We start from the raw sequence: 18,627 nt of genomic DNA on the forward strand, positions 1-18,627 counted from the left end.
ATTTACATGTGCTTATTCTCCCAGTACAGTGTCTACAAATGAATATGGACTTAATGTAAAGGCAGTGGTGCAAGGTACAGTGGAAAATGTCTGCCACAGAATCGAGTACATCATGATGCATGATAAATATGTTAAAGTATTGCAAATTAGAATAAGTGCAGTACTTTAAATTTGAAGGCTAGGTTATTTGAACTAAATTTGTGGTAAACAGATTAGAGAAACTATAAACAGGCTCTAAAGTTCATCTTTACTTCAACAAAAAAGAGTGCAAACAAAGTTTGTTTTCCATTTAAGTTAAGTTGTTTGCACACCACAGGCTTGTATGGAACCAGTGAACACCACAGCTTCCTTAACATGGGATGTGTCTAACCATGCCACATGGTGAGGAATGGTCTGAACAAGTACGAAACCAGATTATAGCACTTGATGAGACAAGAACAACAAGAGCATCAACAGCTACAGAACATAGGCTGAAACCCAGCAGCAGCATAGTTTGGGAGGTTTGGGAAGAGTCATGCCGCAGCAACAGAATGAAAAGTGGCTATCCTCAGAAAAGAAAGGCGCACTATGCACTGAACAACAGATGGGTAGAGTGGCTCTGACTTGGCTCAAGGAATATCTGTGGAAATTAGTGGCTGATGAGGGTGTGAAGGAAATTCCATGAGGTCGACCTGTGCAGATGGCACCTTAGAAGAAAACGATTTCTCACAAAATGCCTCAAAATTGTAAGATTAAACACTGCCAGATAACATGAAGTATTGGCAGCACATTCTCTGGTCAGATGAAACCAAGACAAAGGAGTTTGGATCAGTTGTGGTCCAGCATGTTTGGCAGCAGCACTGTGGTTTCTACTAACCTACACCTACACATTTAAGTACAAAGTGAATAAGTTATTTTTGATTGGGTATGTAGCGGTCCACATGGTTTGTATGACCACAGTTTGCAGTCACTCACGCACCACACGCCCCTTCAGCTTCAGATGATTGGTGATTCGATTCCTGGCTCCTCCGGTCAGATGTCGAAGTGTCTTTAGGCAAGATACTGAACTCCAAGTTGTCCCCGGTAAGTCAGGTCTGCTGCATAGCAGCTCTTCCATCAGTGTGTGAGTGTGTGCGTGCGAATGGGTAAAAAAGACTATGATAAGTGTAAAGCGCTTTGAGTACCAGTTAGGTAGAAAAGCACTATATAAGTGTAGACCATTTAACATTTAGTACCAGGCTGCCACCACTAGATGGCACTTAAAGTTATATTTAACCAATATGTGATTCCCTACGGTTCTGTGGATACACTGCAGAGTCACACATCTTTGTTTAGGCCGTGGTGTATATAAAAAGTTTTCACCTCCCCTTAATGCTTTCACCTTGAATGATGGTTTAAAATTAGCTTAAACTTTACTTCTAAGTGAAAACCGAGCTCCAAAAGAATTGTATAATGTATATATTTACCCCCTTTATAGTAAATTACCTAAAAGTACGTTGGTTAACAAGTCACACAGTTTGTTAAATGGAGATCACCAGAGAGTAGAGAATTTCTTTCACGTCACTGTCGTATAAATACACCTGGATCTGGTGAATCAGTATCCCAGCCAAAAACTACATCATGACGACAGAACATTCCCAGTTCTGACATAATTACTCATGACCTGTAGTAACTTGTGTTGCTTAGTTTTTTGGATAGCCATTCAAAGTCTTGAATATAGGGCTGGTAGTTCAGTTTGGTAAAGCAGATGTCATGCTCAAGTTACTTCCTTCTGCACTGCTCAAACAAATTAAGGAAACACTTAATTCTTGTCTTAATTGCAACCACAAATATGAACATAATTCTGACCACATAATTTAGAACACATGAGGATGCATTATTAATCTAATTTAGTTTTATGACTACAGTGTTTTTTTATTGTTTGTTTGTTTGTTTGTTTGTTTGTTTGTTTGTTTGTTTGTTTTGGCCAAGACATTCACAGCTCTTGGTTAAGACTAGAGAAAATCTGTGGTTTGGCCTAACAGCTAAAAACTTGACACTGACTTTGCCTTAATCAATATGCTTCTCTTGCCTAAACCTAAGTCCAAATACTAAAACTGCATTGTAGAATTGGTTTGGTACATTATTATTATTATTTACTATATATTTGTTTCTTTGGATTATATTTTCAACTTTCTCATTCAAGCTGCAGTGGCAAGATAAAGTAGGTGAACCTTTTAAAGTTTCATGGTTTTCTGCATTTCTGCAATTTCTCAAAAATGTGATCTGATTATCATGTCAGTCTAGATTATTAACAAATAATACCACAAAATAAATCTGATATTTTATGTCTTTATTAAGAACAACTATAAAAACTTCACAGTGACCTCTAAAAAGCTAATTTGAGTCATGTGTTAGTACAAGTTAAGAAAATTAGTTTGGAGATGTAGACTAGAGCTTCTTCGACTGACAAAAAATTCACCTTTTGAGCTCTGCACAAGAAGAACATGCTTATGTGAGCCAAAATGAGGTTTCACAGGATCTACGATCAAGAATTGTTGATTTACATAAAGCTGGAAAGGCTTACAAAGTTATTTAGATATTATTAGAAATTCACCAGTCTACAGTTAGTCAAACAATCTACAAGTGGGCAGCCAGTCAAAATGACCCTAAGAGCACAACAAACATTTATTAATTAGATAATCATTTTAAGGAGGTAATAATTTTCAGGTACCAGTATGTGATGCATAGGGTTTAATCTTCTCCAATTGATTAAAACGGAGCACCTCGCTGAAATACCTTTAGAAGGGAATATCTGAGTTACTGTGTGGAGCATATCACGACTAAAAAAATATTTGTAAAAGGTTACATATACAAACAAGAAAATAAAATAAAAAAACATTCTCATAAATACAAAACTAAAGATAAGCAGCTTGTCAGTACTATTTCTTGCTGTTGTCCAAGCATTTACAGTATGTTTTTATATTTACGGACAGGCCATTAATTTGTTTGTTTGTATTTGTCATATGAGTTTGCAATTAAGATCACTCTTTAAACTTTCCACAAATAATGAGTTCCCCAGTTGAGGAGGGGGCAGAATGCAGACAGCTGTAATGAGTTCCCAGTTCTTGGAGGTGTGAAAATACAAGAGAAGAGGCTGACATCTACCTGCATTCCCACCAGACCATCATTCACACATCTAATTGGTGTTTATGTTGCATGAATTATTACCAGACAAAAACAAAACTTTTTACTTTTTTATAGTAATCTGTTGTTTCCAAGAACACAAGGAAAAATTAACAAAAAAATGGAATTGATATGAGGTCTCATTGAGTAGTAACACAACAGTAGTAGTATGTGGAAGTTGATTTATGGCAACTGGATTTTCTTCTCGACCTAACAAGAAGGAAGTCCAGTTCCCATGACTCTTAACATGAAACATAACTTCACCTAGATGACTAAGAATCTTCACTGGCAAAAGTAGTAGTATGTGGCAATTCATAATCCATTGTACTTTAACTAATATCATAATAACAAGATATACACTGATTTATAGAACAACTTTAGATACATATAATGTCTAGACAACATACACTAAGACCAACAACTGAAATGGCATGTCATGAAATAACATAAGTGTGACACACTTCTAAAGTGACTGATAAGGAACAGGTACCTGAGAGACATGACATGCCATTCACAGTTCCAGCTGGTCCGCATGAGGAAAGATGAAGCAAGTCAGCAGGGTTCACACAGGACCATTAGGCTATGGCAGCATAATGAGTCATAAGGGACATGTTGTTATTGTTTGGACTGGTCTAAATGTGGGAAATGTACACATTCATAATACTGAGATGTGGAACTTGTGAATGTCAGCAAGTGTCATATAAGTGGAAATGTGGTCCATGATTTCTTAAGAACAATATGCCAAATTAATAAATAAAAAGATACAGTAGAAATACTTTACTAAAAACAATTTTTTCTGTTTGTTGTATGTTTTTATGTTTTATTGAACATAACATGTAAACATTCACAGTGCAGTGAATGCCACTGTATATGAACCATTATAAGCTCGCTGTTGAATTCATTCCCTACCCCAGTACACTTATAATTTTTTTAACCACTTGGTACAGCTTAACATGATTGTTATGTACTTATTTTGATGCACTGTGGCTCAAGTAGACACTAGTATATTGTGCTAGATGCAGTACCATGTTTCTTTTTTTAATAAAGAAGAAATCACATGAATAAATTAATTTCCTCAGAGTAACTGGGAAAACAAAACTGTGAGTATTTTAAATATTAGGTCAAACAAGGCTGGTGTTTGTACAACAGATTGTTCAAATGAAAATTGAAGCCTGAACAACTACCTAACTTGTTTAATCAACTAATAAATCTAAATCAACCAAACTAAGATATTAGTTTACACAGCATACCATACTTAGTCAAGATAACATTTAGTTGTGGTAGAAGAACAAATTTCATTTGTTGACAATGTAAAATTTATAGGGCAGCCCTTTGATTTGAGTTTTAAAGTTGAAAAAACAAGTTAAATTTTACCATGTGTCCCAGTCATGAGAAAGGGGATCTTCTTTCCAGCACCTCCTTCTCTTGCTGAAGACCTTAACTAAGTATATTTTTCAAGTTGAACGTGGCCTTATCTATTGCAAACAGTGTAAAAATGAGAACTACAGAAGTAGTAAAAACTTTCATTAAGGCAAGACACTACAAGCAAGTTACTTCTAAAACCGTGTTTTGTTCAGGTAAGTGTTAACTGTATTTTCGATACTAAAGCAAATAACATGAAGTATTTTGATTTGATATCTTACATTTACATTTTTTGAAATAACAGAGTGCAATGCTGTAACAATTCATGTCTACTCGCTACTAATTTGCCAGACACTTCACATTCCCATGCACCCCTTCACATAGTCTACCTTTAAAAAACATAAAATTGAGATGTAACTGATCTAGTAGTCTACTATGGCTTGGACAATATAGATACTACTGCAATCAAGTATACTCACCTAAATTAAGGTTGCCTCAGATGTGAGCCATTTCTGAAAGAAAATAGCAAATATTACAATGTTAGCTTGAAATTAGGATGAAATATAATTTAAATGATATAATGAATAAAGTAGCAGTAATTTCAAATTTTAGGTTTTTTTGTGGTATTTTGGGGGTAATTTTGTCTTTATTTGATAACAAGGTCAAAGAAAGGATCCCTAACCAGACTGAAGATGCTGTACTTGTAACTAGGCTGCTGGGGCACACAAGAATGTAATTATTTATTTCAACAAAGTGCATTTATTTCCATATTCTTTTTTTTTTTTTTTTTTTTTTTTTTTGTCTGCCTAATTAAATTGTGCAAGTTTCTTCTTGTGTGTCTTTATCATAAAAAAAAAGACTGTCAAACATTAAATAGTGGTGACAGGGCTATTAAAAAGTCAATAAGATTGCCAGTGAATTATAAAAGAATAACACGTTTATTCAAATGAGGTCAGCCAAAAACAGAATATTGAGTTTCCCCAAGTCACAGAAGTGTATTATTCTTTACCAGCCAACTCAGTCACCTGATCTCAACCTAACAACACAGCTTTTCATTTACTGAGGAAAAGACTGAAGGCAGAGACACCCACAAACATGCAGTAGCTGAGGGCACCTGCAGCAAAGGCCTGGCAAAGCGTCTGGAGGGAGGATGTTCAGCATTTGGTCATGCCCAGGGTTTCAGACTTTTGCAATATATTGAAGTCAATCCATATCTTTGTTATTATATAAATGTTATTCCTTTATTTATGTTCCCCCCAAAAATGTTTTATATTTACAACAATAGCTGTCATTCCTGAAAGGTTAATGCCATATGTTTGTCAGTGCACCAGGAATTAAAGCTGAAAGTGATTACTTCACTCATGTTTCGTGTTTCATTTTACATTGAATGTGGTGGTAAACAGAGCAAAAATTGCCCAAAAACCTTTCATCCTTCTATTGTTTAAGGACCTAACTGTAAATCACACATTTATTCATTGTTGAAGTTGTTTGTCTTGTGACAATGCAATGCTGTGTGCTAACTAATGTTAGCTACAGTATGTTAACAGTGAACCTAAAATGTTATGCGTACTCAGTTTGCCCTGATAGAAATAGCTCTAAGGGCTGAAGCCCAGTCATTAGATGGAAAATTTGAAAATGGAAAGGCAGCTAAACCTTTTTGTTTTTTGTTTTTAGAGCAGTTAAAAGAATGGTGAAGTTGCCTCCCATTGGACATTAACCACTGGCACATATGGTCCAACTGTACTCCCTAAGGATACATTATTTATCCTTTGCCTTAACTGGCTAGAGACACAGAGAACTGAAATTGACCCTATTTGAGAACTCTGTGGTGACCATACGATACCTGTCCAGTTGACTGTCGAAGGTAAGTGGCACAGTTGTATTTGAATTCTCTTTTCCATGTTGCTTTTTGGACATTGTAAATAATATTTTAATTATAAACAATCAGATGCATGTTGCAAGTAAAAGGATATCATTTTTGTTATCTTAAATATGGTTAAGAAAAGTTCCATATTAGTTAACACTAATTCTCACTCATTTTAAATAAAGAAGCATTGACTTAAAAGCTATGTTAATTTCTCCTTCCATACAGATGGAGCCAGTGCTCTGCTATGAGTCCAGAAACGGCTCCTGTCTGAAGACTGTATATCCACTGACTGTACGTGTCTCCCTCTACATGATTCTAGGGGTCACAGTCATCCTAACAGTGTGTGGAAACCTTCTGGTCACTCTCTCAATTGCTTATTTCAAGAAGCTCCATACACCAACCAATTACCTGATCGCTTCTCTAGCCCTGTCCGACCTCCTGTTGGGGTTGCTAGTCATGTTCCCCAGTATGATTCGATGTGTAGAAGCTTGCTGGTATTTCGGGGACATCTTCTGCAAAGTCTACATGAGTTCTGATGTCATGTTGTGTACAGCATCAATTCTGAATCTGTCATTCATATCACTTGACCGACACTACGCTGTTTGTCAACCTCTGCTATACAGAAGAAAAATAACTGTTAATGTTGTGTTAATCATGATTCTGCTCAGCTGGAGTATTTCAGCTCTGGTAGGCTTCGGAATGATTTTTCTGAAGCTAAATATTTGGGGGGTTGAGGAGTTCTACAACAGCCACATTGCATGTGAAGGAGGATGTGGCTTGTTTCAGAGTGGACTGTCGAGTACTGTCTCATCAGTACTTTCCTTTTACATCCCAGGAATAATAATGCTCTGTGTTTACCTGAAGATTTTTCTAGTTGCAAAGAGACAGTTGCACAGCATACAGAATGCAAGAATATCAAATGCAAGCCAGACCAAAGCCACGAAGACACTAGCTATCATAATGGGAACATTTCTTTCTTTTTGGACTCCTTTTTTTGTCTGTAACACCATTGATCCCTTCATAAGCTACTCAATACCACCCAGTGTGTTTGAAACCCTTGTATGGTTGGGTTACTTTAATTCTACTGTGAACCCTTTAATATATGCATTCTTTTATAGTTGGTTCAGAAAGGCACTTCGATTATTTATTTCAGGTAGAATGTTTCAGTCTGGCATTTCAGAGACAACACTATTTACTGAATGAACTGGAATAATGTGGATATTGACTGTATATGGTTGAAAACTGGTGGGGGCTAGTGGAAGTTGAAGGCCTTAAGTATTATTGTATATAGCCCTGCATAGTCCAGAATTTCACAGAAAATAGATATTGTTGAAACGGCATTAAATTATAGCTTTCTTTGGTTTAATTGAGTTGTTAACTTCACACAGTGCAGATGTTGATACAATGCAACCTGGTCTCCCACTATTATGTGAAAATAGTCACAAAATAATGGTATAACACTGGGTTGTACAATGTAAATGCTAATGAATTTACTGTATATAAATTAATTGTAATGTGTGTGTGTACAGCCAGGGTACCCGGAGAGAACCCACGGAGACACAGAGAAGACATGTAAACTCCAAACAGAAATGCACACAGCCAACCTCGAATCCAGGTCCTTCTTGCTGTGAGGCATCAGTGCTAACCACTATACAGCCTTGCCCTCAATCACTGTTAAAACACCTGGATTTCATTTAAACCTTTGTACTTGCTACTTGGCAAACAAATCAGATTTGAATTCAAAAAAAAGCTGGAAGTAAAAAAAAGTGAGAACAGTTATTATTGTAGGTAAATGTTTACTTGTTGCTACCCACTTTTCACTATACAGACATTACATTTACATTTTGACATTTGGCAGATGTTTTTATCCAATGCGATCTACAAGTAAGGTACAAAGCATGCAAAAAATCTAAGTCAGGGAGATGTGATTTATTTACCTGTAAATTATGTTCTATTGTGGTTGTTTTGTATTTTGTTTGAGTTTTTTTTTTTCACTGAATTTTGTGTTGTGATGACAAAGCCATTCTGATTGGATATTGCTCTGTTTGTCATGTTTGTAGGTAGCACAAATGTCCATGTCCCTTGTTATAAAACTAAGATCACCAGGGTGCATTCTCCCCTAGCACAAACTTCTGTCTCTGTCTTGTTTAGCCACATGTCTTCAGGTTTACGATGACTGGTGACCTGTCTCAAGAACAGTACTGTTTTCCAGACTCTAATGTCTCGTGTGTTAGGGCACAGTTCAGTGTGGGGACTCAAGTTGCTCTCTACTTGCTGTTTGCTTTTGGCATGCTGTTTACAATTTTAGGAAACTGTGTTGTCATTGTGTCTATAGGGCATTTCAAGCAGCTGCAGAATCCGACTAATGTGCTTGTTTTTTCTCTTGCTTTTGCCGACCTTCTCGTGGGTGCTGTTGTAATGCCCTTCAGCACTGTTCGGACCATCGATGGCTGCTGGTTCTTTGGTGAGGACTTCTGTCTACTGCATTCTAGTTTTGATATGTTTCTTACCAGTGTCTCTATCTTTCATTTAATTTGCATTGCTGTAGACAGACAACAGGCAATATGCAGTCCCTTGCATTATTCTAGGAATATCACAATGTCAGTGGCCTGGATTATGGTCTGTGCCAGCTGGTCACTTGCTGCTCTCTACGCTTATGGACTACTTTACTCAAAGGTCAATGTAGCAGGGTTAGAGGATTATATGGCATCAATAAACTGCTTCGGAAGTTGCAACCTTCTTTTTAACCCCCTTTGGGGAACTTTTGACAGTGTTTCTGCCTTTTTCTTTCCCTGCTGTGTAATGGTTTGTGTGTACACTAAGATATTTTTTGTGGCTAGAGAGCATGTAAGAAAGATCGGACATGTGCACAATTGCTCAAATAACAGAGGAAAAGCTGGGTTGTATAAACAGTCTGAGCACAAGGCTGCAAAGACTCTGGGTATAGTCCTTGGTGCATTTATCTTTTGTTGGATGCCTTTTTTTATAAATTCAATAATTGATGCTTATACAGGCTTCAACACACCCGCTGCCATATTTGAGGCGTCTGTTTGGTTGGGATACTTCAATTCAACCTTAAACCCGATTATCTATGCCTTGTTTTATCCTTGGTTTAAGAAATGTTTTTATCTGATGCTCAGTCTTAAAATATTTAACCCCCATTCTTCAAACATAAAGGTGATATGCTGACACATTTATGACAGTACTGTTGAGTATTTTTATGATCATGCATGAGCTTAAGTGCATTTATTCTATGTTCATTTTTAATAAAATCTTGGAACATCAGTGTTTAAGTCTTCCCTAAGATTTTGTCTCATGAGATGACAATAACAAATAATATAGACAGGCTGTTACCTTACTGTGGTAAAAAAGCAAAATGGAAAAAGATGAAAAGGTGGCAAATGCAGGGGTAATAAAGTACAAAATGAAGAACAATCTTAGATTAATCTACAGTACATGTCTAATACAAACCAAAATTAATTTTTCAAAACTGTTTAAAATAGAAATTGTATTTCTTCGTTAAAATTGAAATAGCAAATATGCAGATACATCAAACCACAAGACAAAAACATGGCCTGGGGCACAGCTGTATTCACAATTAGGGACCACAGCAGCAACATGGGACACCTGTGGCACCAGAGGCTTGACTGAGGACAAACGCCTAAACAGCAAAATGTCCACCAACAGGTGCTTAGAGATTCAAAAAAAAGAGAATAAAAAAAAATCTTAGCAGGGCGGTCTGGGCTTTTTTGTAGGCCTCATGTTTTAATCACACCCTTGATCTTATTTTGACAGTGGTGTTGAAATTGATCATTAATAAGATTCACTACAGTAGATGTTTATCTGAAAATGCTGTTAACAAATTAAGGAACTGATTCTATCTTTTATTTCAAAGTCATGTACCAACACAGAGGAGGGCAGTCATCCTAATGTTACTCCAGGACAAGTCGACTATCTTGTTGATAATACTGCAGCCTCACTCCGAACAAAACTTGATACTGTTGCTCCTCTGACAAAGAAGCTAGTGAATCAGAGGAAGTTAGCTCCATGGTACAATTCACAAATCCGTAGCTTGAAGCAGAAATCACGTAAGCTGGAAAGGAGGTGGTGTTCCACCAATTTAAATGAATCTTGCCTAACCTGGAAAGATAGTTTAATAATATATTGAAAAAGTGTTCCGTAAAGCTGGAACCACATATTACTCCTCATTAATAGAAGCAAGTTGCAGCTGCTTCCTCCCTGTGGATCATCTTTAATTAATTAAAGCAATTAATTCATCTAAACTATCAACATGTCTCTTAGACCGCATCCCGATTAGACTTACCTTTGATCAGCACGTCCATATTAGATCAGATCCATCTATCTTTACAAATAGGCTACGTACCACAGGCTTTTAAGGTTGCTGTAGTCAAACCCCTGCTCAAAAAGCCTAGTCTGGACTCAGGGGTTTTAATAAATTATAGACCAATATCCAATGTGCCCTTTATCAATTCAACAGAAGTTATCTCAAGGCACTTTACAGTGCAAGGTTTAAGGCCTTACAGAGTATAATTATACAAAATACTTTCTGATACTTCAAAATACAATATGCTTCTGTTGACATTTAATTTGAGAACTGTGGCATCAGCCTTAAAGACTTCTTTCCATGGCACATGGTGGAGGTGGTGCATCAGAGGTTTCTCTCACCTGTTCTATTTGAAGGATACACTTAAAAGTAGCCCTCACACTGCACTTTAGGAGATCCACCTGGAGTACTGACCAGAAAAGATGGACAAGCAGGTGCCAATATGTGTTTGTGTAGTTTGCCCTTTTTTCAAGTCCTTCAGACTATTACTCAAATGTGTGAGTCAGGAAAGGGACAAGGACAATTCAATCACTTCTTTTATTTGGCAATAGCTGTATGGAATTAAAAGTAAAAGTGGGGTTAGCAAGCACACTCACACCTCCCTGCTGTTGTTATGTTTAAGGGCTTGTTCTGGCTTCCTCTTGTAAGCCTCCTTCCCCTCCCTGATCCTAACAGACAGGGATCTCTGGGCCATCCTGGCCGCCTCCCTGACACCTGACCTGAATGCCTTCTTTTTCTCATTCTGATTGGTAGCTCAGAGTCCTCTGTTTTAGCAAACTGCTAGGACAGGGCATCAGCCTTGGTGTTCCTGGAACCCGGACAGTAGACAATGGAGAAGTTGAACCGGGTCTGCAGCAACAGAACTGTAGTTTCGGATGAACCGTCTGTAGAAGTTGGTAAATCCTAAGAAGCCCTGCAATTGCTTAAACGCTGATCCCTCTCCTGTGTTCCCCACTGTCGAGCTGGTCCTGAAAGCAGTGATATGCTGCAATGCAATCCATGTTTCCTCAGAGGAGAGTGAAGACGGCTGTAGGGCAAAAACAAAATGGAGAGATACAGTAAATGGAACACATGCTTCAGGCTGACAAGAAAACCTTTCTGGCGGGGCAAGGTGAGGCTCTCAAGCAGTGGAAACTGGCAACAAGGTATCCAACGCTGGTCTTTGCTGAAGAGTTCGGTGTCAAAGCTGCAGCGTCAGATCCTCCAGCTATTGTTCATGAGACCTAATTGCTTTGGCCTGTGCCTGTGGTTCTAACAGTTTATTTCCTACATCCAGGGAGGCACATCACAGGACTGAGTGCACAATCTATGTCTAGGGTTTTCAAAGTCAGCCCTCAAGGACCCCCTGTCCTGCTAGTTTTCTTACTATCTCTGTCCTCCCCACACCTGGATCAGGTGTGTTCAGTTAATCAGAAGCTGAAGAACACACCTAATCCAGGTAATCATCTGTAAGCAGGGCAGGGGGTCTTTAAGGACCAGATACAAAAAAAATCTGGTCTGTGTTATTAGTAAATGTAACTACTGGTTATGTCAATAAAAAATTTGCAATATCTGTAAAATGTCTGCTCATGACCAACCTGGGTACATGCTCAAAAGTTATAACTTTATAAATTTCTGTGCTGTTTTTTTTTTCTAAGTTTGGCAGAACATGTTATTATTTAATTATCATAAACAGTTGTTTCCTGTAGAAAATGTAAAGTGATTGTGAGATTATAAAGCAAACCACACTTACTGCTGTGTTCATCTTAGCTGTAATTACCCAGAGTCAGCAAACAGCCTACAGTAGGTCAGCTGCTACCCTTTTGTGACCTAGTGTGAATTAGATCAGGTAAGTGTCATGGTATGTTAGAAATACAGCAAGGTAAATTATATTGTTTCATCAAGTGGGATTGTTGGATTTTCAATATAATTCTGTATAAACTTATATTTTGTAAGGTCCTAAACATCTGTTGTGGTTTGTCTCTATATAAATAAAATGGAATTAAATTGATGTTACTTACAATATTGTTTAAAGTATGCTAACAGAATTAGTTTGTTATCATTAGCCACATCCAACATCCCAAAACACGGTTAGTTTCATAGGCTTGTTTACTGACCATTCAGAAGCCTCCTGTTCTACATCTGTGCAAAAATTACGCACAGAAGTCAAGTCTTAGTTGGTCAGACAAGAAGAAAACTGTAAATGAACTCTGCTACCTCATATGTGCTTCAGCAAAGAGGTGAGAGGCTCACATCTCATTTGCATTCTAAGCAACACACTCTGAAACAATACTTTCTGTCAGAGGGCTTGAGGTGCACATTTTCAGACAGGACAGTGGAGGTAATCTACACGATTTTTTTGGCATGAAAATTTACAAACATATTCTTGAGACTTCCAGGTACAATATTCTTTAGCCTGAAAAGCTGTATAATTTGACCAGTCACTTCCTGTAGCTGTGGATCAGGTCTTCACATTGTTCAGGAGGAATTTTTAGCACATTCTTCCTGCAGAACTGCTTTAGCTCTAACATATTCTTTGGACGTATCGTATGTGGATCTTTTCAAGTCGTTCTATAGCATCTCTATTAGGTTGAGGTCTGGGCTCTGACCTGGCCACTGTCCTGTAGCATCATTCAACTTCTGCAGAGTTTCAGCTGTCATACAGACATTCTCACATTATGCTGAATAATTTTTTGACACTTGGAAATTTATCTTCCCCCCAATCACTGCAAGCTCTCTCCAGGCTGCGATGCAGCAAAACAGGCCCACATCATGATGTTTCCTCCACCATACTTTACTATTGGAACAATGTTTTCATAATGATATGCAGTGCCCTTTTTACGCCAGATGTAGTGCTGTGTTGTCTTTCCAAATGTTTCAACCTTAGTTTCATCAATCCACAAAACATTTTCCCAATACTGCTGTAGAGTGTCAATGTGCTCTTTGGCAAACTTCAGGCATGCAGCAATCATCTTTCTAGTAAGCAGCAGCTTCCTTCGTGATGTCCTGCCATAGACACCCTGCTTGTTTAATGTTTGACCTACTGTAGACTCATGAACAGATGTTAGCCAGTCCCAATGATACCTTTAAATCTTTGGCTGTCACTCAGGGTTGTTTCTTTACCTCATTAATGTGTGTTTGTTGTGCTCTTGGGGTCATTTTGACTGGCCACCCACTTCTTGGTAGAGTAGCCACAGTTCCAAAGTGTATCCAATTGTATATTATTTACCTAACTGTAGACTGGTGAATTTCTAAAGTCTTTGACATCACTCTGTAATCCTTTCCAGCTTTTATGTAAATCAACAATTCTCCATCGTAGATCACCTGAAAGCTCCTTTTGTGCGGAGCAAACTCCAAAAGTTAGAGTGGTTGAAGTCGAAGTAGCTCTAGTCCACACGTCCACATACTTTTTCTACTTTCACTGTAAGGTTTTTATGGTTGTTCTCAATAAAGGCATGAAAGACCAAAATTTCATTGTGTCATTACTTTAGGCACATTATATTTGTTCATACTACAATTTAATACAGAAAACTATGAAATTCCAAAAGGTTCACATACTTTATCTAAGAGCTGCTGTGTGCCACTCGTTTTCACTCAGACAAACACAGCATGAAACAAGAAGCAAGGGGTGTGGTGGAGCAGATGGCTGCCTAGTAAGGTAATTACTAGGAGCAGAGTATCCTGAGCAGTTTTTGCCTTTTAGTGAGTGTTTGATAGTTGTGGAAGAACAAATGATGAAGTTGGTGAGTACAGATCACGATGGATTGAGGGTCACACACAATTTTATTCAAATAATTTTAACATTCCAAAAACTAGTTTACTACAGTTCTGCTGTATGTAGTATGATGTATGAAGTATCTATTAAAGACACATATACTGTTTCTCAAAATATATACCAAATTATTACCATACCGTTTTATTCAAATAACAACTTAAACTTAAATCCAGGATGAGCAAAAAAATTCAAAAGTCTGGTATAGGCTACAGAGATAGAGTGATAGTTGAATAACTACAAACCACAATGGTATTCAAAATGATTTTCTTTCTGGAAACTATGGATTCTTTTTTAGACAAATATTATGCAAATGACAAATATTATAACTCCTGGTGTGTTTTACATGTATTTTAATAGAAGGCTTTTGATTGGGTGGCACAGCATATCAGGTGATTTGTAGGTGGCTTCTATACTTTTTAAGACAGAGACATGAGTATGTTTGCTTCAGGTTTACGATGACTGGTGACCTGTCTCAAGAACAGTACTGTTTTCCAGACTCTAATGTCTCGTGTGTTAGGGCACAGTTCAGTGTGGGGACTCAAGTTGCTCTCTACTTGCTGTTTGCTTTTGGCATGCTGTTTACAATTTTAGGAAACTGTGTTGTCATTGTGTCTATAGGGCATTTCAAGCAGCTGCAGAATCCGACTAATGTGCTTGTTTTATCTCTTGCTTTTGCCGACCTTCTCGTGGGTGCTGTTGTAATGCCCTTCAGCACTGTTCGGACTATCGATGGCTGCTGGTTCTTTGGTGAGGAGTTCTGTTTGATGCACTCCAGTCTTGATGTGTTTCTCACCACTCTTTCTATCTTCCATTTAATTTGCATTGCTGTAGACAGACAACAGGCAATATGCAGTCCCTTGCATTATTCTAGGAATATCACAATGTCAGTGGCCTGGATTATGGTCTGTGCCAGCTGGTCACTTGCTGCTCTCTACGCTTATGGACTACTTTACTCAAAGGTCAATGTAGTGGGGTTAGAGGATTATATGGCATCAATAAACTGCTTCGGAAGTTGCAACCTTCTTTTTAACCCCCTTTGGGGAACTTTGGACAGTGTCATCTGCTTCTTCTTTCCCTGCACTGTAATGGTTTGTGTGTACACTAAGATATTTTGTGTAGCGAAAGAGCATGTAAGAAAGATTGGAGACATGAGCAACTGTTTAAATGACAGAGAAAAAGCTGGGCTGATTAAATCGTCTGAGCACAAGGCTGCAAAGACTCTGGGTATAGTCCTTGGTGCATTCATCTTTTGTTGGATGCCCTTTTTTATAAATTCAATAATCGATGCCTACACGGGCTTCATCACACCTACTGCCATATTTGATGCATTTGTTTGGTTGGGTTACTTCAATTCAACCTTAAACCCAATTATTTATGCCTTGTTTTATCCGTGCTTCAAAAAATGTTTTTACTGTATTGTCACTCTGAAAATATTTAGCTCGGACTCCTCCGCCATGAATATATATGCTAAATGACACAGTTACAATTAAAGTGTATTATTTAATAGGCTTAAACAGGATGTTTGGAGCAAAAATGTAGTTTATTAATTATAATTCTTTTCTAAAAAAGAATGGATATCGAATTGTAAGTTACAGAGTAATAGCATGAAATGATGAGCTTCATAAATTGTTATAAAGCTCATAAAGTGTTTTATTTATTTTGTGTTATATGAATCAGCACTAAAAAAAAAAAGCTGACACAATACCATCACAACACTGAAGAGTTTAATAGAAATGTTTTATGTATCCCTGTGTCTAACGCTAAAACACAATGAATATAAACTATCAAATCTGATATTGACAATAGACGGAAGTGTCATCACATTCACTTGTTTGAACCATGATAAGATGTTTTGAGGAGATGTGGAGTGACAGAGAAGTAAGCCTCTTTTCTATAATTTATAGTTGTTATATTCTGTAAGGTAAGGTCTTAAACCTCACAATGTGAGGTGAGGTTTGTTGGTTTTAAACTGGTTTGAATAAACTGATTGACTGATGTATTGATTTGTGCTAAACAGTGCCACTAACTGATTTGCCACCAGAAATCCTTGATTCAGCTATTCATTCTTTGCAGGTGCTGAAAGCTAACGAAAATAATACAAGTTGACCAGCCTTAGCTACGTATGCGTATTAGACTTTGCACCCAGAATCACTATGTGGCATATTCAGCCTATTCATTCTCATTAGGTGCAGCCGTTTTAACAGAAAAATAAAATAATTGACTCAGATGTTAGCACAGAGAATGAGACTGAGCTAAAAGTTGAATCTAGTCATTTGCTTACTTAATACAGTATTACAGGGGATACTTGCAGAAAGGTACAGAGAGAGGGAGACAGAGAGGAAGAAACACAACTCTCTGCACAAGGCTCTTTAAGCCTGTACCAACGTAGCCTTGATTGTTTCACAAGGCAACTGATAAGAGACCTCTAATATTCGGACATGATGCTTATCCTTATTCTAAAAACCCTAAAAATCTTTACTACCTAAACTTGACTCTAACTAATACAGTCATTACAGGATATGGAACTGGATTATGCCTGATGTTAGTATAAGTGTCAATTCAGTCTTCAGGCTTAAGTTTGAAAAAAAAAACTATGGGGTCAAAAATATGTTGAATCCAAACGTAACAGACATCCACAATCCAATAATAGAGACGTAGAAAGTTAGAAGCTAGTGAATCAGAGGAAGTTAGCTCAATGGTACAATTCACATATCCGTGGCTTAAAGAAGACATCACATAGGTTGGAAAGGAGGTGGCGTTCCAGTAATTTAGATGAATACTACCTAGTTTGGAAAGACAGTTTAATAATACTGTATATATAAGCCATGCATAAAGCTAGAACCACACAGTATTATTCATCATTAATAGAGGCAAATGAAAGCAACCCTAAGTTTCTTTTCAGCACTGTAGCCAGGCTGACAAAGATTCATAGCTGTGTTGAGCCTAGTATCCCCTTAACTCTCAGTAGTAATGACCAAATTAATTTCTTTACTAATAAAATCATAACTATTAGAGAAAAAAAATGATCAGTTCCTACCTGCATTGGCGTGGATGGACTCTTGTGTACAACAGCTCTAGATTAATTTGTCAGACCAAACTCGTACTTAGACTGCTTCTTCCCCATACATCATCCTGAGTTAAATTCAGTAATGAAATTATCTAAACCATCAAAATGCCTCTATCCCGCAAGTATGTGCCCACCTGCGCAGGAATAACCTGTCTGAAGATTTCTAGTCAGGGTTCAGAGTACATCATAGTACAGAAACAGCACTGGTACGGGTCACTACTGATCTTCTCTAACGTCAGACAGCAAGCTTCTCTCTATCCCAGGTTTCGGCAGCGTGATGAAGACAAAGTGTCTCATTAAGTGTGGTAGATGAGGAAGAGGAGGAGGTAGGAAATTAACAAAAGTCCAGACCTAGACAGTTCTTGACTCCAGCCTGAATTCCCGCTCTGACCAGATTTGGTGTGATTGATTTTCTTTGTTTGTGCCTCTCCTTCCTCACTACTCTCAAATAATGACCAGATTGTGGTGCTTCACTATCGAAGACACTCTCAAGCCTTGTTTTATGTAATGGACCCACATGAATCTGACCTCTGCATCGTACCCTGGACTCTGTTAAACCCCTACTGGATTCATACACCCTGACTCTAATATTCTGACCTGTTGCCCGATCCTTTGAAAAATCTGCTTTTTTATTATGGACTTGGCCTTGTTTTTCTGAGAACCTGACCCTAGACCAGGGCTGTCCAATCCCGGTCCTCAAGAGCCACTATCCTGCTAGTTTTTCTGCTATCTCTGCCCTACCCACTGCTGATTACCTGGAACATGTGTGTTCAGCCAATCAGAAGCTGGAAATGCAGGGCTGGTTGCAAAACAAGCAGGACAGTGGCCCTTGAGGACCAGGATTGGACACCCCTGCCCTAAACTGCTTGGATTTTGGATTGTGGATTGACTTTTTTCTCTTGCTTTTGCTTCAGTTTCCCTTACTCAGACTATGTTTTCAGTACACTTGCTGTTAGATATCATCTACCAGCCACGATACTCCTTGCCATGACTAGTACTCCCACAACCCTTTGTTCTTTTGACCCGCACTTACCTGCAACTTCCTGTTTACAGCTTCCCATCCTCTGCTCTTCAACGATGCACTCATC

The 18,627-nt window shown here is 37.9% G+C and overlaps 3 protein-coding genes across 3 annotated transcripts; all 3 read left to right on the forward strand.

Moving 5' to 3' along the window:
- Nucleotides 1-371: 371 nt before the first annotated feature.
- Nucleotides 372-7,576, forward strand: LOC113165434 (trace amine-associated receptor 1-like). Its single transcript, XM_026364895.1, has 3 exons — nucleotides 372-401; nucleotides 5,051-5,095; nucleotides 6,605-7,576. Exons 1-3 carry the CDS (start codon nucleotides 372-374, stop codon nucleotides 7,574-7,576), a joined length of 1,047 nt encoding a protein of 348 aa, XP_026220680.1.
- A 969-nt stretch (nucleotides 7,577-8,545) lies between these two features.
- Nucleotides 8,546-9,562, forward strand: LOC113165441 (trace amine-associated receptor 13c-like). The gene has a single exon (XM_026364908.1). It carries the CDS (start codon nucleotides 8,546-8,548, stop codon nucleotides 9,560-9,562), a length of 1,017 nt encoding a protein of 338 aa, XP_026220693.1.
- A 5,365-nt stretch (nucleotides 9,563-14,927) lies between these two features.
- Nucleotides 14,928-15,947, forward strand: LOC113165449 (trace amine-associated receptor 13c-like). Its single transcript, XM_026364921.1, has one exon. It carries the CDS (start codon nucleotides 14,928-14,930, stop codon nucleotides 15,945-15,947), a length of 1,020 nt encoding a protein of 339 aa, XP_026220706.1.
- The last annotated feature ends 2,680 nt before the right edge of the window (nucleotides 15,948-18,627 follow it).

This window comes from Anabas testudineus, chromosome 13 (assembly GCF_900324465.2).
Source record: "Anabas testudineus chromosome 13, fAnaTes1.2, whole genome shotgun sequence".
NCBI classification, from domain to species: Eukaryota; Metazoa; Chordata; class Actinopteri; order Anabantiformes; family Anabantidae; genus Anabas; species Anabas testudineus.